The sequence below is a fragment of the Octopus bimaculoides genome, chromosome 3, assembly GCF_046866305.1.
Source record: "Octopus bimaculoides isolate indiv1 chromosome 3, ASM4686630v1, whole genome shotgun sequence".
Taxonomy (NCBI): domain Eukaryota; kingdom Metazoa; phylum Mollusca; class Cephalopoda; order Octopoda; family Octopodidae; genus Octopus; species Octopus bimaculoides.
In genome coordinates, this window is record NC_142930.1 from 126,321,771 (window position 1) to 126,342,066 (window position 20,296).

A 20,296-nucleotide genomic window follows, 5' to 3' on the forward strand; every position below is an offset into this window, starting at 1 on the left:
TTGGTTTGTGATGTCTGTAATGTTGTTTAATCACAGATCAACTCTAATCAAATAGTTTTAGAATCAAAGACATATCATTCTGGACTGTTCCACCTTTTTCTCTTCCTGAGATTCTACGGTAGACCTGGTGTTGGTCAAAGAACAGGTTGACAATATTGACTGAGTCGCAACATGACAGTTGCTGTTTGTTGTTCACTTATTCAATTATCTTTTTAAAGATTACAGGATTTAGTAAACTTCTTTATATCATTGATCCTCTTTATGTAATCCTCTTCATGTAAATTTCTAAAATAGAATTAAAAAGTATCATCATCATCATCATCATCATTGTTTAACGTCCACTTTCCATGCTAGCATGGGTTGGACGATTTGACTGAGGACTGGTGAAACCGGATGGCAACACCAGGCTCCAATCTAAATTTGGCAGAGTTTCTACAGCTGGATGCCCTTCCTAACGCCAACCACTCAGAGAGTGTAGTAGGTGCTTTTACGTGTCACCCACACGAAGGCCAGTCAGGCGATACTGGCAACGGCCACGCTCGAAATGGTGTCTTTTATGTGCCACCCGCACAAGCCAGTCAAGGGGCACTGGCAACGATCTCACTCAAAAATCCTACGAAGGCCAGTCAGGCGGTACTGGCAACGGCCACGCTCGAAATGGTGTCTTTATGTGCCACCCGCACAAGCCAGTCCAGGGGCACTGGCAATGATCTCGCTCGAAAATCCTACGAAGGCCAGTCAGGCGGTACTGGCAACGGCCACGCTCAAAATGGTGCATCTTATGTGCCACCCGCACAAGAGCCAGTCCAGGGGCACTGGCAACGATCTCACTTGGCTTGCCGGGTCTTCTCACGCACAGCACACCTCCAAAGGTCTCGGTCAGTAGTCATCGCCTCAGTGAGGCCCAATGTACGAAGGTCTTGCCTCACTACCTCAACCCAGGTCTTCCTGGGCCTACCTCTTCCATGGGTTCCCTCAACTGTTAGCATGTGGCACTTTTTCACACAGCTATCCTCATCCATTCTCACCACATGTCCATACCAGCGCAATCGTCTCTCTTGCACACCACAACTGATGCTTCTGATGTTCAGCTTTTCTCTCAAGATACTTACACTCTGACGGGTATTCACATTGACATTACACATCCAATGGAGCATACTGGCTTCATTCCTTGCGAGCTTACGCATGTCCTCAACAGTTACAGCCCATGTTTCACTGCCATGTAGCATGGCTGTTCGTTCACATGCGTCATACAGTCTGCCTTTTACTCTGAGTGAGAGTCCCTTTGTCACCAGCAGAGGTAAGAGCTCTCTAAACTTTGCCCAGGCTGTTCTTATTCTAGCAGCTACACTTTCAGCGCACCCACCCCCACTACTAACTTGGTCGCCCAGATAGCGGAAGCTATCGACTACCTCTAGTTTTTCACCCTGGAATGAGATAGAAGTTGTTTCCTGTTTGTTTACAGTCTTTATTGCACCTGAACATCTGCCACATACAAAAACTAACTTCCTAGTTAACCTGCCTTTGATATTGCTGCACCTCTTATATGTCCATAGCTTGCACCGGGTACATCTTATAGAGTTACTACCTACTCCTTTTCTACATACTGAGCAGGGCCATCTACCTGAAGGGGTTTGTGTTTTATCTACCTTCCTACTTATTAGGATTTTGGTTTTAGCTAGGTTGACTCTAAGGCCCTTCAATTCTAGACTTTGCTTCCACACTTGAAACTTCTCTAGTTCTGATAGTGACTCCGCAATTAGTGCAAGGTCATCAGCATAGAGGAGCTCCCAGGGGCTACCTGTCTTGAACTCCACTGTGATTGCCTGGAGGACTATGATAAATAGGAGGGGACTGAGGACGGAACCTTGGTGGACCCCTACCTCTACCCGGAATTCATTGCTGTACTCATTTCCAACCCTCACTTTACTGGCAGCATCTCTGTACATGGCTTGCACAGCTCTCATTAACCATTCTTCTATCCCAAGTTTCCTCATTGACCACCAGATAAGGGATCGGGGGACCCTGTCAAAGGCTTTCTCCATGTCAACGAAAGCCAGGTACAGAGGTTTATCTTTGGCTAGATATTTCTCCTGCAGCTGTCTTACTAGAAATATGGCATCAGTAGTGCTTTTACCTGGCACGAACCCAAACTGCATCTCATCTAAATTGATTCGCTCCCTAATTAGTTGGGCTATGACCCTCTCCGTAACTTTCATGACCTGATCTAACAGCTTGATGCCTCTGTAATTATTTGTATCTAAAGCATCACCTTTACCTTTGTAGCAGTTGACTATGGTGCTGCTACACCAGTCATTGGGTATGACTCCTTCGTGTAACACCTGGTTCGTAATACGGGTGACTAGGCTGTAGCCAACACTGCCAGATATATTGAGCATCTCTGCAGTGATTCCTGATGGACAAAAAAATATTTATAGATTTTTAAACAATAATTCCTTTCAGTTCTATATTTAATAGATGAGGAATTATGTACATTATTAAAATTTGACGAATATTTGTCAAATATGGCATGGTGGTTAAAAGTACAGGCTATTAACCCCAAGATTCCAAGTTTGATTCCAAGTAGTAACCTGAATAATAATAATAATAATAATAATAATAATGATAATAATGATAATGATATTGATAATAATATCGGAAAATACCTTAGGAATGAGAACCCAAGTTTGAAAGACACCTGATGAAGGCTGGAGGGGATATCAGCCGAAACGTTGTGTTAACAACAAAGATGAGGGTAAATATCTGTCGAATGTAAATAGCTCCTTTGTTCTTTTGTATCATGACTACTTCTTAAAAAGTAAGGAAATTTAATGGATATACTTAGTAAAACTGATGAAGAAGAATAAAAATTCTGTGATGTAATGATGATATAGATGGAATATTTAACCCTTTCATTACTGTATTTATTTTGAGATGCTCTGTGTTTCTTTCAATTACTTTAAATATAACAAAGAATTTAGTAAAATAACTTCGTTATCATTAAGCTAGTGTTAGGAACATTAATTGTGACTAAGGTTTGGTGAAAGATTTTTATTCAAAACTAATGAAAACAAGACATTTGTACTACAGAGCCAGAGCTAGTTACAGCCGGGTTGGTAACGAAAGAGTTAATGTGAAATATGTTTGGTGAATACTAGTTTATATTGCATCAATATTTGGATGGAAATTAGTGAGTTTTAGCTTTAAATTACAGCACCCTTCCAGATTTGGCTCACTTACAATTCATCGCTGTTAATGCTCAAAATCATTTCAGGTGTTCATCGACCCCTTGGATAGCCACATAGACCCTCCCCACCCCACCCCCATGGGTCAGTATCAACCCCTTTGCCAACCGTTGGGTTAAAGTCATTATTATCACATGTCTGTATACATGTGGAGTTGGAACACATTGTTTCTTTGTGTGCTACAACCATTATTCAACATACCGTTTAGGTCATGAGCATCTTGGAGTCTTTCCTTTAGTATCAAATCAAGGACTTTAGTGTAGCCAGTATCATCCTCCTCATCATGATTGTAATGGAAGAAAGTTGAGCCCTGAATATGGCTCACAATTGTTCTGCACATTCTACATAGCATATCATTAAACTAGCATTATACATTCTACTGCTTTACTCCCTTAAGTCATTATTTTATGCTTGTAAACTACTAACTAAATTGTTCATGATTTAGGTTTCATGCTCACTTAAAGAATTATCGTTCTTCTGAATAAAAAAATGTGTATTTCTTTCAACAGAGAAATTCCAAAGGAAGTACAGATTTCTGTGTTCGCAACATTGACCATGCAGCATTTGGCAGAAGAGAAATTGAAATTGCAGAACAAGGTCAGTTAAAATGAAACTTCACCTCTGAAAGTTAAACCATTTTCTGTTTCCTTACTTTACCAAATATTTTCACTTTGAAAAATGTATTCTATGCGGGCTCAGGCATCGCTGTGTGGTAAGAAGCTTGCTTCCCAACTACACGGTTCCAGGTCCAGTCCCTCTGTGTGGCACCTTGGGCTGACCAAAGCCCTGAGTCTGAACCTAAAAGCACATGGTTGGCACACAAACTTCTTAACAATGCAGCTTTGCCTGTACCTCTCTGAAAACACATTAGTATGCATGTATGTATTGGTATGGAAAAAAATATTCTGTTTATGTTTTTTAAACAGAGTCCCTAGTGATATTTGTTCTGCACTGAGTTACAAACACTTAAGTCCACTAGTGGAAGCCTACCATGCTATCATTCAAAAAAAAAAAAAAAAAATTCCTGGTGATGGTGCCCTGGCATGGCCTTGATCATGATAGCTCTTTGGCTTACAAGTTCCAGTGAGACTGTCTAACCCATACTAGCTTGGAAAACGGATATGAGATGACGACGTTTCTAGGGAGTTTCAGATGCTATTTTTAGAGATTCACTTGAATTATCATACAAAGGATCTTGCTGATTCAAACTTTGGCAAACTGTGTACTTCTTAAAGTAACCATTTCTTATGATAGATTTTTCATGAGGTTGGCTGGAGACTAGAGTGGAATCTTGGTTGTTTGAATTAGATAATAGTAATTAATGGTTGAAGGCTTACCTGATAGAATTTCTCTCAATAAACATAATGGTAAAAATTGGTGCTTCCATGAATTATCCATTTATTATCATTATAGGTAATTACAGTAGGAGTTTGGGATGTAATTTCCATGGGTAACCGCCTGATTGTAGCATCTTAGGGAAAATTTCATAAGCTTTCAATGTGTGTGCATTCATGTAGACATGTAATGCATGCATGCATAAAAGACTGTAATGATATGTGGGTATGTGTGTGTGTGTGTGTGTACATACATACATACATACGTGGTACAAATATTTGCCACAAATTTTCTCTCTCTTTCTCTCCTTGTATGTATGTATCTTTCTGTCATTGTTTTCCAAAAGTACAGCTGGTCCTACACATGGGTTCCCTTCACCATTGAAAATGAATCATCTGCATGGGTAATCTGGCTGCTGGATTCTCATATTCTTTTCTACTCTAGGCACAAGGCCTGAAATTTTGTGGGAGGAGGCCAGTCGATTAGATCGACCCCGAAAGGATGAAAGGCAAAGTCGACCTCGGCAGAATTTGAGCTCAGAACGTAAAGACAGATGAAATATCGCTAAGTATTTCACCCGGCATGCTAACGTTTTTACCAGCTTGCCACCTTGCTGGATCCTCATATTAAAGCCACCAGGAGAGTCGCTCTATATATATATATAGATATATATATATATATGATGTGTCAAGGCCGACAGGAAGCGGTGCTGCTTCCTAGGGCTAAATAGCAATAGTATTGTTCCCTTCATGAGACTGTCACATTAAGTTGACAGCATACAACTACTTTATATATATATAAATGGGTGCAGGATTGGCTGTGTGGTAAGTTTGCCTCCCAACCTCATGGTTCTGGGTTCAATCCCACTGCATGGCATCTTGGGCAAATGTCTTCTGCTATAGCTTCAAGCCAACCAATCCTTTACGAGTTGATTGTATATAGATGTGTGTGTGTTTGCATTTCTCACCACCACTACCATTTGATAACTGGCATTGGTTTGTCTATGGTTCTGCAATTGAGATTGTTAAAATAAATGCCAGACTTCAAGGAAAAGTACTGGGATCAAGGTTTTTGAAATGACCCATTCAATGTGGTGCCCAAACTTGACTATATTCCACTGACTGAAATAAGGAAAACAAGAGTTAAATTTTCTTTTTGCCGAACTTGATAATTATTATTATTGAGTGAGAGAGCAGGGCATGCCATCAAAGTGATACTGGGGTAAAATATACGAAGTCCAGTATACCCATCATGACTACCCGAATGATAAGGGTACACTAGACACATGCATCACAACCATATGTGTATGACATGGTGATCTCATATTAAGATAAATAGCGCATGACCTTGCAGGTGGGGCCCAGTTAGAATTTTCTTCAGGTCAAGTAGCCCATCCCACTCAAAAGGTCCCTGAATAAGGGTTGTTTAACAATGTTGAACGAAACACCCATGTTTCCAAAAGTGAACTATCCAGACCCCAAAGAATTCCTCTCAATACTTGGCTATGATGCTCTCCAACTACTGCTCGTGATCAGAGATGCACATATCGTCAGCCACCAAGGGACATGCTCAACTGGTTATGGTCAAGCAACTGACAAGCAAATCTGTAGTATTGAGCAGAATATTTGCTGTAGCCCATATTTTATACAAAGACAAAACAATGTACATAACACTTCCAATCAGTTAAGATCAGAAGCCATGAGAGCCACTGCTAGCTCATCACCTTACCAGGCAGAATCACTACAGTGCCAAACAAAATGTATAGCAGTATTTCTTGGCTCTACATTCAAATGCTGTTGAGGTCAACTGTGCCTTTCATCCTTTTGGGGTCAATGAAACGAGCACCAGTTGAGTACCGGGGTCAACATAATTGACCAGCTCTCTCTCCACAAATTTCTGGTCTTGTGTCTATCGTGGAAAAGATGATTATTTTTATTACTACCTTTCATCCTTTCAGGGATGATAGAATAAAATACCAGTCATGTACTGGGGTTTGTGTAACCAACTTACCCTTATCTTCAAAATATGTTGCCTTGTACCGAAATTGAAAAGAATTGTCATTGTTCAGCTATCAGACTGGCTGAACCATTAGCACGTTGGACAAAATGCTTAGCAACATTACTTGTGGGTTTACATTCCGAGTTCAAATGCTGCCAAAGTTGACATTGCTTTTCATCCTGTCAGGGTCTATGAAATAATAAAGTCCCAGGTGAATGTAAATGACTTCCTCCTCCCTTCAGAATCATTGACCTTGTGCTAAAAATTCAAATTATTATCATCATCATCATCATCATTATTTGAGAGACAAAAGTAAATTAAAAATGGTGTGTTTTGAAGTTGTGTGAGAGTACTTTTTTTTACATCATTAAATCTTAAACTGCTTAAAGCTTCAAGAAACAATTGAGGTTAGTGGAACTTGAGTTCTCACAGATGTCTGAAGTTGCAAGGTGAGCAGGTGAAGAGGGCTCTAAAGCTGTGTGGGTGTTGTTTTTGTTTTTGTATTTTTTTTTTCTTTATGTAGACCACTCCATTATATCCTGTGAAAGTACTTCTGGTCAGTTTCATGTTTAAAAGATTGGGTGTGAACTTAAATGTGCTACTTTTCTTGAGGAGCTGAAACCATTGTAAACAATGGTAGAATTCTATTATTATAGAAAGAAGCCTCCACTTCTCCATTTCTTTCTCTTCTGCTCTACTAATGAACAATGACGACTTCATTGTATGCCTTCCTTAACCTGCTTCCCCTTTTGTGCTGTGAAGTTAATTTAATTTAATGCATTGTTTAATAGACCCTAGATTCTTGACCATGCTGTACTGATGAGATCCAACTAGATCAATATAGCAGCTATATATGTGAATGCTAAAAATCATGAGTAAAAGAAAAATAATTTAATCAAATATATACCTAAAGGTTATATGTTTTATTCCTTTATACTTACGTAAAAACTAATTAAATATGGATTCTTGCCAAGGCAGTTCTATATCTCTTATCATAGAGATGAACAATCAATCAACTGAGAAATGAACAAAAGCAGAAACCAAAAATTATTTTCTCTTACATCTTTACATTTTCAGTTTCCTTCGGTGTTTCTGTTATAAAATCATCAAACTTTTCCATTTGTTTCTTTTATTTTAGGTTGAAATCATTTTTTTTTTTAACACCTTGTCACCAACATCATGTGTGTGCGTGTATGTATGTACCTATATATACACATGCACACACACTTTTTGCAGATTTATATAAGGCGCCAGTGCTTTTTTCAAAGCCCCCTTGTGATAATTGTTATACACTAAGTTACACTCACTCCCTTGACCCCTTGTCACTAGCAGTCAGAAATGTAAAGAAGAGTGAGTGGCCTGTTTGAAATGTGTAATCAATGCTGTTTTTATTGTTTAGTAAATTGTGGTATAAAAATAAATCTTCCACTCCTATTTATACTTCTGAAGTAAATCTTGTGAATATTAGAGTTAAAGGATTGTCTGAAGTTAGCATCAGTGTCATTTCAAATGCTTCACAGAACACTTACTGTAGAATGTAGACAGTGTGTCATTTAAAAAGCCACTCTAAATATTTTCATTATTTTTTTTTTTTTTTTCCCATCTAATCCCAGACATAACTTTTATGGTTGTCACTCCTGGTCGATTGATTTGTGAGTGTTTCTATTGACACACGTACCTAACGGACAGGACATTCTCAGACTCTGGCTGTTCAGATGTTTATGAGTTGTTGGCCAACATATTATGTTACCTGGTGTGTGTGTGTTGTTGTGGTGTTTTGTTCTCTTGGAAAAAAACATTTTTATTGCTGGCTCTCAGATCAAATTGTGCCACAGAATGAATCATTAAAGGAACTTGTGTGTATTCACATGATATGCCAGACATAGAAATCATGGAATACATTATGCTTTAAAAAAGATAGGATGGTCACAGTTGGAAAGCCTTTAATTACAGGTCTGATGATTTAGAACTACCTTGTGCTAAACAACAGTTGAGTACATATTGTATTTTATTCAGCTCAAGTTCTGCTTCATTCAGATCAAACTGTACTCTACTTGGCTCAAATTTTACTCCATTCAGCTCAGACTGTACTCTTTTATGTTTTCGTTGTACTCAACTACTCTAGAAATCTGTCCAGTGTGCACTCTATTAAAGTATTCTGGATGAGTAGAATCATTAAAGCATCAGAATAAATGCCTAAACCCTTTACCATTCAAACCAGCCATATCCATCCCAAATATTCTACTGTACCTATAGTACAGAATATGCATATTAATTCCACTACAATACATTGTGTTGCCCTGAAATGAGTCGATGTCCTCCTTCATTCCAGTATATGAATATATGCTGATTAGTGCAACTGTTTTGTGATAATTAGCTGTCAGAAGTATATCCTTGAATTATCTAAAATATTTTTAAAAAATTGAAAGACCGGCCTACCATAATGTAGTTTTGATGCACCTATAGTTGGGATTTCTTTATAATATATACTTGAGATATCTAAAAATGCTTCATTGCCATGTTGTCTGGAAAATATGTATTACCTGGAGGGGATATCATCATCATTTAATGTCAGTTTTCCATGCTGGCATGGGTTGCACAGTTTGACAAGAGCTGGCAAGCCAGAGAGTTGCACCAGGCTCCAGTTGTCTGTTTTGGTATGCTTTTTACAGCTGGATGTCATTCCTAATACCAACCACTTTAGAATGTACTGGGTGCTTTTTTATGTGGCACCAGTACAGGTGCTGTTTATCTGGTACCAGCACAGGATATGTTGTCTGGAAATTGTACTGTGTCTAAAAATGATATATAATCTGGAAATGGTGAATTGGTTGTGATGTTGTGTGGAAATGTGCTGCATAATCATTTAATTCATGCAAAAAAAAAAAAAAAGAAAGATTATTGATGTTCTAATCCATTCAGACATGTCAAGCATTTTTTAAGAAAACTTCTTTAATGTGATTAAAACATTTACTTTTAACTGTAAAATCTGAAATTTACCAAAAAAAAAAAGAAGAAATCTCTGAATTGTAAGAATTTTTTAAAAACAGTTTTAAGGAAACATTCTAATAATAATGAAAATATCCCTGTGGGTTAATCATAATTTTTTTTTTTTTTCCTTGATTTTTATTACTTAAGATTTATCAACTTCTGAAGACGGAATTAATTCTATACTTAGCATTTGATGTACTTCATTTAAAAAAAATAAAACTAATTATAATGAAAATCATAATGATAATTGTAACTTCTAACTTTGGCACAAGCCCAGGAATTTTAAGAACAGAGATTAGTCAATTACATTTAGCCTTGTGCTTGATTGGAGCTTATTTTATCCGCCCCACCCCCTTTGCACCTCCCAAAAGGATGAAAGGTGAAGTTGACCTCAGCAAAGAGTTAGAATGTAACAAATCAGAAGAAATACCATCTTGCTACTTAATAATGGTTTCAAATTTTAGCATAGGGCCAGCAGTTTTTGAGGAGATGGGTAAGTCAATTACATCAACCCCAGTGATCAACTGGTACTTAACTTATCAACCCCAAAAAGATGAAAGGCAAAGTTGACCTCAGCAGAATTTGAACTCAGAATGGTGGGATGGACAAAATGTCACTGAGAATTTTTCATAGCGTGCTAGCACACCACCTTAAAAATAGCAATAATAATGATAATAATGGTTTCAAATTTTGCCACAAGGGTAGCCATTTTGGAGGAGGGGACGAGTCGATTACATTGATCCCAGTGTTCAATTGGTATTTAATTTATCAACCCCAAAAGGATGAAAGGCAAAGTCGACCTCAGTGGAATTTGAACTCAGAACATAGCAACAGATGAAATACTGATATACATTTTGCCCGGCGTGCTAACAGTTCTGCCAGCTCGATGCCTTAATAATAATAATAATGATATTTTCTAGTTTTCACACTAGGCTAGCAATTTTGAGAAGAGGGTTAAGTCAGTACCATCAACACTAGTAGTTAATCGGTACTTTTTTATTTTATTGACCCTCAAGTTATGAAAGGCAAAAGATCCTTGTCAGGATTTGAACTCGGAGCATAGAAAATCAAAAGGAATATTGCAAGATATTTTTTCCCCGATGTTCTAATGACCCTACCATATTATTGCTCTTATTGCTTCTAATTTAGGCACAAGACCATCAATTTCTAGGGGATTACATTGACACCTAATATGTGATTTTGCCCATCCCTTGCCTCTGTGATATTTGCACATAGTAGCTATGTCTTTGACTTATGGACCTCGCAACTCTTGGTCTCTGCTCACTCACCAACTTCTTTATGAAGCATAAGTGATAGTGATTAAATGATAGAGTTGTGTGATAAGGAGATGATTGATAGTCCTACTCACAATTCTGGAATAGTTATTTATTATTCAAGGCAAATATTCAACAATTTAAGGGTTGTTTCCCCTCACTTTTTTGACCAGAGTTAGGTTATTTAAGAAAGTTATTCTCATTACAAAGCATTTAATTATAATTAAGACTTCTCTGCTTTCTATATGAGGGGACAAAGAAGCAAGGTACTGAGTCTGTCTTGAAGGGGTGTATTTTAGTACATGTTTACTCAACAATTGAGCCATTACTTTGCTTCTAATGAAGAGATTGTGATGTCATTAAATAGTCTCCTAAAAAATAAGCAGTTTTACTGTACAACTGGTGATTTCCTTTTTTCTTTCTATATTTCTTTTTATCTGTCCTACAGACAGTTACCCCCCCCCCCCCCCCCGTTAATGAATGAACTCTGATGTCATAGGTTACTATGAAAGGGTCAACTGTTTAGATTTTTTTATGGTGATTATCTCACCTCGGCTGACCTTAAGTTATTTTGGATGATATAAAGCTATCTAATTGTCACGAACTGTTGTATTTTAATTATTTAGGCTAAATAGACAGGAGGGTCATATTTGGAACTTCTTAGAGGTTTGCAGTTGGTCAATCTGTCACATTTCTAATGAAATCACTTGAGTCTTTTGCTTTACGTTGCTCCTTTTATTGATTCAGTATGTTATTGTTGTTTGAACGGTTGGTAAACACTTTCAGCTCTTGTTTGTACAGACAGCAGCTTAAATTACAAACAGAGATGGTTGTCAGTTCATCAAATTACGTGCTTTACATGTGATATATATATATGTGTGTGTGCGTCGTTCTCAACTGGGGTCTCTATGCTAAAATTTGTATGTCATATATTGGTTATACTCCTACAATACACAAAATATTTTTTAAACAAACTTTTATACAATTTCTAATGATGTTCATCATCATCATCGTTAAACCTCCATTTTCCATGCTGACATGGATTGGACGGTTTGACTGAAGTCCGGAAAGCCAGCAGCTGCACCAGGTTCCGATCTGATCTGGCTATGTTTCAACAGCTGGATGCCCTTCCTAACAACAACCACTCCGAGAGTGTAGTGGGTGCTTTTTATGTAACACCGGCACAGGGGCCAGTCAGGAAGGCCTGACATTGATCACGTTCGGATAGTGCTTTTTACATGCCACTGGCACAGGGGCAGTCATGGGTCACTGGCATCGGCCACGTTTGGATGGTGCTTTTTACGTGCCACCAGCACGGGAGCCAGTCACAGGGTATTGGAATCAACCACGTTCGGATGGTGCTTTTTACATGTCACTGGCACAGGAGCCAGTGACACGTGCAAATAGTGCTTTTTATGTACCAAGCCGGCCTGGCATCGGCCACCTTAAGATGGTGCTTTTTATGTGCCACTGGCACGGGGAGCAAATCAGGCGGAACTGGCATAATCTGATTTTTTTTAAACATCGATTGGCTGTGAGGGTCCACTCAAGTAAAATAGAAGTCAAGAGGTTCCATAGGTAAAAAAAAGGGTTCAGAACCATCATCATCATCGTCGTTTAATGTCCAGTGTCCATGCTGGCATGTGTTGGATGGTTTGACTGGGGACTGGCGAGCCAGGAGGCCTCACCAGGCTTCAACCTGAACTGGTAATGTTTCTACAGCTGGATGCCCTTCTTTATGCCAACCACTCCGAGAGTGTAGTGAGTACTTTTTACATGCTACTGGCACAGGAGCCAGTTGGAGTGGTGGGTGCTGGCATCGACCACATTCGGATGGTGCTTATTATGTACCACTGGCATGGGGAGCCAGTCAGGCGGCACTGGCAATGACCCATGTATGAATGCTACTTATTGCGTGCCACCAACATAAGAACCACTGACATATATATATATATATAAGCACTACCGTCATCATCATCATCATTTAATATCAGCTCACCATACTGGTGTGGATCAGACAGTTTGTCAGGGCCTGAGGAGTAGCAGGATCATATCTATCTTGGCATGGTTCCTATTGATGGTTGTCATTCCTAATATCAACCACTTTACAATGCATTTTTTTTTTTCTTTTTATAGGTGCAGACATGGTTGTGTGGTAAGAAGTCTGCTTCCCAATCACATGGTTTTGGGTTCAGTCCCACTGCGTGACACCTTGGGCAAGTGTCTTCCACTATAGCTTTGGGCTGACCAAAGCCTTGTGAATGGGTTTAGCAGATGGAAACTGAAAGAAACCTATTGCACACACACACACATGCGTGTGTGTGTCTGTCTGTCTGTGTTTGTTCACCCACCACTGCTTGACAACCAGTGTTGGTGTGTTTATGTCCCTGTAACTTAGCAGTTTGGCAAAGGAGGCTGATAGAATAAGTACCAGGTTTTTAAAAAAATACTGCAGTCAATTCTTTCAATTAAAAAAATCTTCAAGACATTACCCCAAAACAAATAAAAAATGAAAAGAAAAAAAGAGATCAGCACCAGTGGGTTTGCTTAGATTTTATGTAAAAATATTAATTCTGGATGTATTCTGTCTGAACCAGTGAAAGTTAGCAACTTAGGTTAATAAAATGTGGCTAATTTCCAATCACTTTCCATTCAGGAATCAATAAATATGAAAAGGTGTTAAAAGTAGTACACAATATTAGGTGTGAACTTTAGTACCTTTTCTTGCACACAACAGTAGAGATGGTGATTTTGGACAATTGCTATTTTCTATAATCAATAAATCATACTCTGAATAAATGATTAGTATTTAATTAGCGGTGCCTATGGAAATTCCACAGCTATTTTGAAAATTGCAAGATGCAGTTGTATATTTTCTGTAGCATTCAATTTATGTTGGCTGTTATAGTGTTTTTCCCATTCTCACATTTCCTTCAGTAATGCCCTCACCTTCTCCCCCCCCTTCTTCGTTTGCCTCTTCTTTCTACTATATATCACACACTTCTGCACTTTACATATTCTCTTTTTCTCTCCTTCTTTGCACCTCTCCTTTCAACTAACCAAGTGATGGCATCATGCATTTGATGTTTGTATATTTGTATATAGATGAAAAGCCAAATGCTAATTGGTTGACCCATCGTTGCACTCTGTTGGTTGCGACGACAAAGATTCAAGTTCATCCGATCAATGGAAGAGCCTGCTTGTGAAAATAACATGCAAGTAGTTGAGTACTCCACAGACACATGTACCCTTAATGTAGTTCCAAGGGAGATTCAGCGTGACACAGAGCGTGACAAGGCTGGCTCTTTGAAATACAGGTACAACAGAAACAGGAAGAAAGAGTGAGAGAAAGTTGTGGTGAAAGCGTACAGCAGGGTTCGCCACTACCCCCTGCCGAAGCCTCGTGGAGCTTTAGGTGTTTTCACTCAATAAACATAACGCCCGGTCTGGGATTCAAAACTGCGATCCTACGACCACGAGTCCGCTGCCCTAACCACTGGGCCATAGCGCCTCCATGGTTGACCCATAACAATGTGAACAAAGAGGTGTTACTCAGTGTGAGCTGACAGCAAAGTCATCATCACATTGTAAGATCAAAATAAATAAGATGAACCAAGTAAAAATATGATAAACCATTTGTTGCCTATACCTGGATCAGTGTTTAGTATGGGAAGGATTTTAAATAATATCAGCTTTAATCTGTTGTAAACCTTTAGAGACATCATTATTATTATTATCATACATCCATGTCCCATGCTGGCATGGGTTGGATGGTTCAGTCTGACAGATGCATGCATGATGAAAGGACATTAAAACTATGATGCTGATGGCATGATTATTATTATTATTGTTATTAGGGTGGCAAGCTGGCAGAATCATTAGCATGCTGGGCAAAATGCTTAGTGGCATTTCGTTAGTCTTCATGTTCTGAGTTCAAATTCTGCCACGGTTGACTTTGCCTTTCACCCTTTTGGGGTCAATGTAATTGACTAGTCCCCTCCCCCAAAATTTCAGGACTTGTACCTATAGTAGAAAGGATTATTACCTTTGCCTTAGCAAAGGCGGAGGTATTGTTTTCAATTGTGTTTGTCCATGGGCAAGATATCTCAAGAACTGGATGGATTTGGATGAAACTTTCTGGGATGTTTGGTCTCGTGACTGGCACCAACTGATTAGATTTTGGAATCGATCTGGTAATGGACAAGGATTCTGGTTATTTTACTTAATTTTCGAAAGCGAGTGGGTTCATTTTTAGTATTCTCATTTGTGAGAGCAGTTTACTTCAGATATTCTCATTTTAAAAATCATCTTTGGCTAATCGTTAGGAGGACATTGGTGTTGCCTTGGAGGTTTGCACTTTGAGTGCTCTTGTTGTTGTTATACCCTTTGACCAGAAATAGACTCACCGAAAGACACCCAAGCTGCTGCACAATGGAACTGAACCTGAAACCATGTGGTTGCTAGACAAGCTTCTTAACCACATAGCTTTGAAATTTTGATATCATAAAGTAATATATTTAGTTACCTGTTTCTGCTATTCTATGACAATAATATAAGCTATTTAACGAAATTCTAATAACATCATGCTGTAAGATATTGCTGTTTGTACCATTCTAAGAACTTTCTATTATTAATTGCTGTTATTAAAACTAAAGTAATACTATAACGTAAGCTGTAAGCTATCAGTGAGCTGAATCTACAAATTAGTATTGATTCCTTGAAGAATGTGAATGGTTTGACTATAATTACATTCCATTTACTATATATTTGAATCACAGAAAGAAATCAATAATAATAATTTGCCCCATGCAGAACCTGTAGAAGCTACTCATAGGTTTCCAAGCTCTTCCAAATTCATTGCAATGCTAGAAACCCTTTTGTATTATCAGCTGGTATCTCAGAGTCACAAGCGTTTTGCCCCTTAGCCTGTATGCTTCACGTAAGTGGGCCAGTGAGAACTGAGCTTGTGTTCACCTATGGAAGGGTTCCACTTGTCGTGTCTTATCAACCACAGCCAACTTGAGTTAGTCTCAGCTCCTTGTTGGCTTTCTTCAGTTGTCTGAGTTATAGACCTTGGTAGAAGTTGAACATAGCAACGGGCAAAATACCGCTAAGCATTTCTTCCAGCGTGCTAACAACTCTGCCAGCTCACCACCTTGGTTAATGATAATTGTCTTAAATGTTGGCACAAGGCCAGCAATTTTAGCGGTGCAGGGGGGGGGGGTCGCCCCTCTGCTCCAGTACTTGACCCTGGAAGGTTGAAAAGTATAGCTGACCTTAACTGTATTTGAACTCAGAATGTAAAACTAGAAGAAATGGTACAAAGTATTCTGTTTGGCATTCCAACAACTCTCTGGTGATTATTTTATCGATTTGTCTTTTACTTGTTTCAGTCATTGAACTGTGGCCCTGCTGGGGCACAGCTTTGAAGAATTTTAGTCGAATGCATTGATGCTAATACTTATTCTGTGGGTTCTCCTTTGCTGAATCACTAAGTCACAAGGACATAAACACACCAACACTGGTTGTCAAGTGGTGGTGGGGGGCACAGACACACGTACACAGTGGGCTTCTTTTAGTTTCCATCTACCAAATCCACTCAAAAGGCTTTGGTCAATCTGAAGCTATAGTAGAAGACTCTTGCTGACGGTGCCATGCTGTGGGACTGAACTTGGAAACCTGTTAGGAAGCAAACTTCATACCACACAGCCACACTTTTTCCCACTTTCTTTTATTTGTTTCAGTCATTTGACTGCGGCCATGCTGGAGCACCACCTTTAGTCAAATAAAGCCTAGTACTTATTCTATCAATCTGTTTTATCGAACCGCTGAGTGACAGGGACATAAATACACCAACATCAGTTGTCAAGCGATGGTGGAGGGACAAACAGACACAAATAACATACACACACACACACATATATACAATGGGTTTCTTTCAGTTTCCGTCTACCAAATCCACTAACAAGGCTTTGGTCAGCTCAGGGCTATAGAAGATACTTGCCCAAGGTGCCATGCAGTGGTACTGAACCCGAAACCATATCATTGGGAAGCAAGCTTCTTACCACACAGCCATTCCTGTGCCTGTAGCCACTCCTGCAATTATTTTTATAGATATATCTTAATATCATTTTATTACATTGCCCTATTTTATAGATCTATCTACTTTATATCAATATTGAAAGTAGACGAAAAAAAAACAGTGAAAGTAGATGAAAAAAACAGTGATATTGCCTTGTATTTATTGGCAGGATTTTATATAATTTGGTGAAAGAACAGCTAAGAAGAACACATACACGCGAGTGTGTATGTGTGTATTGCTGCTTGGGGAATTATAGTTTCATTTTTAAATTTTGGTTATTATTGCTTACCTATTTGCTTGTATCATGATATCACATATGAAACACCCTGTTACTTTCATTCAGCACTATCAATCACTACTACTACTACTACTACTACTACTACTACTACTACTACTACTACTACTACTACTATGACTGACTTGAGCAGTAGACTAGCAGAATTTTTACAGCACTCTGTATTATTTTGGGCAACTCTTCACATTCAGAGTTTTAAATTCTGCTGTGGCTCAACTTTAACTTTCATCCTCTCAGGGTCAATAAATATAGTACCAACCCACTATCAAGATTGAACCTTCTTCTCTCTGTCTCCTTTCCCCCTCCATCCTCCCTTTCTCTATAATCTGCCCTCTTAATGTTTAAGATTTTGTCATATTGCCAACACTGCTACCATCATCACTGTCACCATCTTCATCATCATCAACATGGTCATATTACTATCATAATCATCATCGTTTTTCCTGCCACCCTAATTATGGTGGGCCTGCTTTAGTACCACAACTTCCAAGCTGACCTGTTCTTTGTTAGTTCTTCTTATCTGTTTCCTGACCTGACACTCTATCTATTTCACTGTATTTAGTGTTCAGCACTCCTTCCTACCCACTCAATGGTACCGCATTTTTCACCCTGAATACATCATCAATTCTTATCATGTAGCCAAATCATTGCAGTTTCTTATCACCGCATCTGAATTCCAAATCATCTGGCTTCCCTATGTTTGAAGTCAAAGCCTTTTTCTTGGGGCTAAAAAAAAAAAAAAGAAAGTTAAAGAAAAAAGAAGACTCGTTACTAAATGCTACAAAAACCATGTACCTTGTGCACTATCACACATTTGCAAAATGGCCATATGTAAAATACACACACACACACGTTTATATATGTATGTTAATGGTTGTCTTTATATTTTTATATTCAGTTATAGTAAAAACAATTTTACATTAATCTGATGGGTTCCTTTATACTTTTGTAAGTTACAAATTTATTATTCTTGTACATGAATATTATAGACAGGGACTTTGAAGTTTAAGCCAGAAGCCATCATCAGACTACTGGATTGGCTGGCTGGAAGTCACTGTCAGTGATATCTCTGTTCACAAATAATAAGTATCTATCTATCTATCTATCTGTGTATATATATATATATATATATATATATGGTGTGTGAGAGAGACGACTGTGCTGGTATGATCATGTGTTGTGTATGGCTGAGGACAGCTGTGTGAAAGTGTCACACTCTAGCAGTAGAGGCATGTAAAAAGCACCATCTGAACATGGTTGATGCCAGTGCCGCCTGACTGACTCCCATGCCAGTGGCATGTAAAAAGCACCTACTACACTCTTGGAGTAGTTGGCATTAGGGAGAGCATCCATCTGGAGAAACCTTGCCAGATCATATTGGAGCCTGGTGCAGCCTCCTCCACAGTTTCCATCATCATCATTGTTTAAATGTCCGCTTTCCATGTTGGCATGTGTTGGATGGTTTGGCTAAGGACTGGCAAGCCGAGAGGCTGCACCAGGCTCCAATCTGATCTAATTTAATCTGATTTATAATTAATCAGCCCAGTATGGTAGAAGACATTTGCTTGAGTTGTTGCAAACTGGAATTAAACCAAGTGCCACATGGGATGAAAATGAACACCTTAGCCACAAGGTCATACTTCTTACACCCTTAATTACTTCAATTTTTTCTCACTTTTCAACCATCACCCTTAAATATATTTTCCTCAACTTTGAGAATTGTTTCTGATTCTTACCTGATGACAAATTGCCAAACCATCCCTCAGGCCACGCACAGTTTTTCATCATCCTTACCCTCCAACAGGGTTTGCATTTTTCTTGAACGTTCATACTGTTCAATACTCTTTTACTTGTTTCAGTCATTTGACTGCGGCCATGTTGGAGCACCGCCTTTAGTCGAGCAAATCGACCCAGAAACTTATTCTTTGTAAGCCTAGTACTTATTCTATCGGTCTCTTTTTGCCGAACCGCTAAGTGACGGGGACATAAACACACCAGCATCGGTTGTCAAGCAATGCTAGGAGGACAAGCACACACACACACACACACATACATATATATATATATATATATATATATATATATATATATATATATATATATACATATATATATATATATATATATACACACATATATACGACGGGCTTCTTTCAGTTTCCGTCTACCAAATCCACTCACAAGGCTTTGGTCGACCCGAGGCTATAGTAGAAGACACTTGCCCAAGGTGCTATGCAGTAGGACTGAACCCAGAACCATGTGGTTGGTAAGCAAGCTACTTACCACACAGCCACTCCTGCGCCTATGATATACATTTCTTCATTATCACACCATTCAACAGACTTTCTTTCTTCAACATTCATACCATCCAGTACATGATATATATTTCTTACATGTATCATCTCTACCATCCAACAGATCAAACACATTTCATTATCCACGTCATCCAACAGACTACATACATTTCTTCATCTGAACTACATTAATCCTCTTGATACCAACCAACTGAGGACTGTGTCTGGTTCTATGACTCATACTTCCTATTTTAAAGCGATCTAAATTGAAATCTATTAAAATTTCATGTAAATCTACATTTCAAACACTAATTTAATAATGAGTTATTTTACTAAATTCTTCAATATTTTCAAAATTAATTGAAACAAAGGCTGTGGATTTCAACAGAAATATGGTAACTAAAGGGTTAAAGTAATCTAAATTAAAACATTCCCTCAAAATTTCATGCCATTTTATGCTTTAAATGCTAGCTTGATTATCGGTGTTTTTTTTTTTTTCTTCTTTTAAAATTCTCCATTATTTTCAAAATTGATTGAAATGAAGGCAATATGGTTACAAAAGTGTTAAACTTTTTTTTATTCCTGTTTGCTTTCAATTTGGACTCCAATCAGAATAAAGTTTTATTTTGGTATTTTTATGGCTTTACGTCTTACTGTACAATAATTTGACTGTTAATTTGAAATATGTTTACAGTAACCAAGTTCCTTGTATATCACCAACTTGCTTGGGGGTTCAAAATAAGGAATTTTATGGAGATAAAGTGGAAATGAATTTGTGATAA

General features: G+C 38.4%; 1 protein-coding gene across 10 annotated transcripts in view; it reads left to right on the forward strand.

Moving 5' to 3' along the window:
* Nucleotides 1-20,296, forward strand: part of LOC106869993 (adenosylhomocysteinase-like 1) — a 426,079-nt gene that overhangs the window by 330,251 nt on the left and 75,532 nt on the right. For all 10 annotated transcript variants that reach the window (XM_014915943.3, XM_052966153.2, XM_014915942.3 and 7 more), the window contains one exon: nt 3,755-3,842. In XM_014915943.3, coding sequence (XP_014771429.1) covers nt 3,755-3,842 — 88 coding nt within the window. The remainder of the gene's footprint in view (nt 1-3,754; nt 3,843-20,296) is intronic.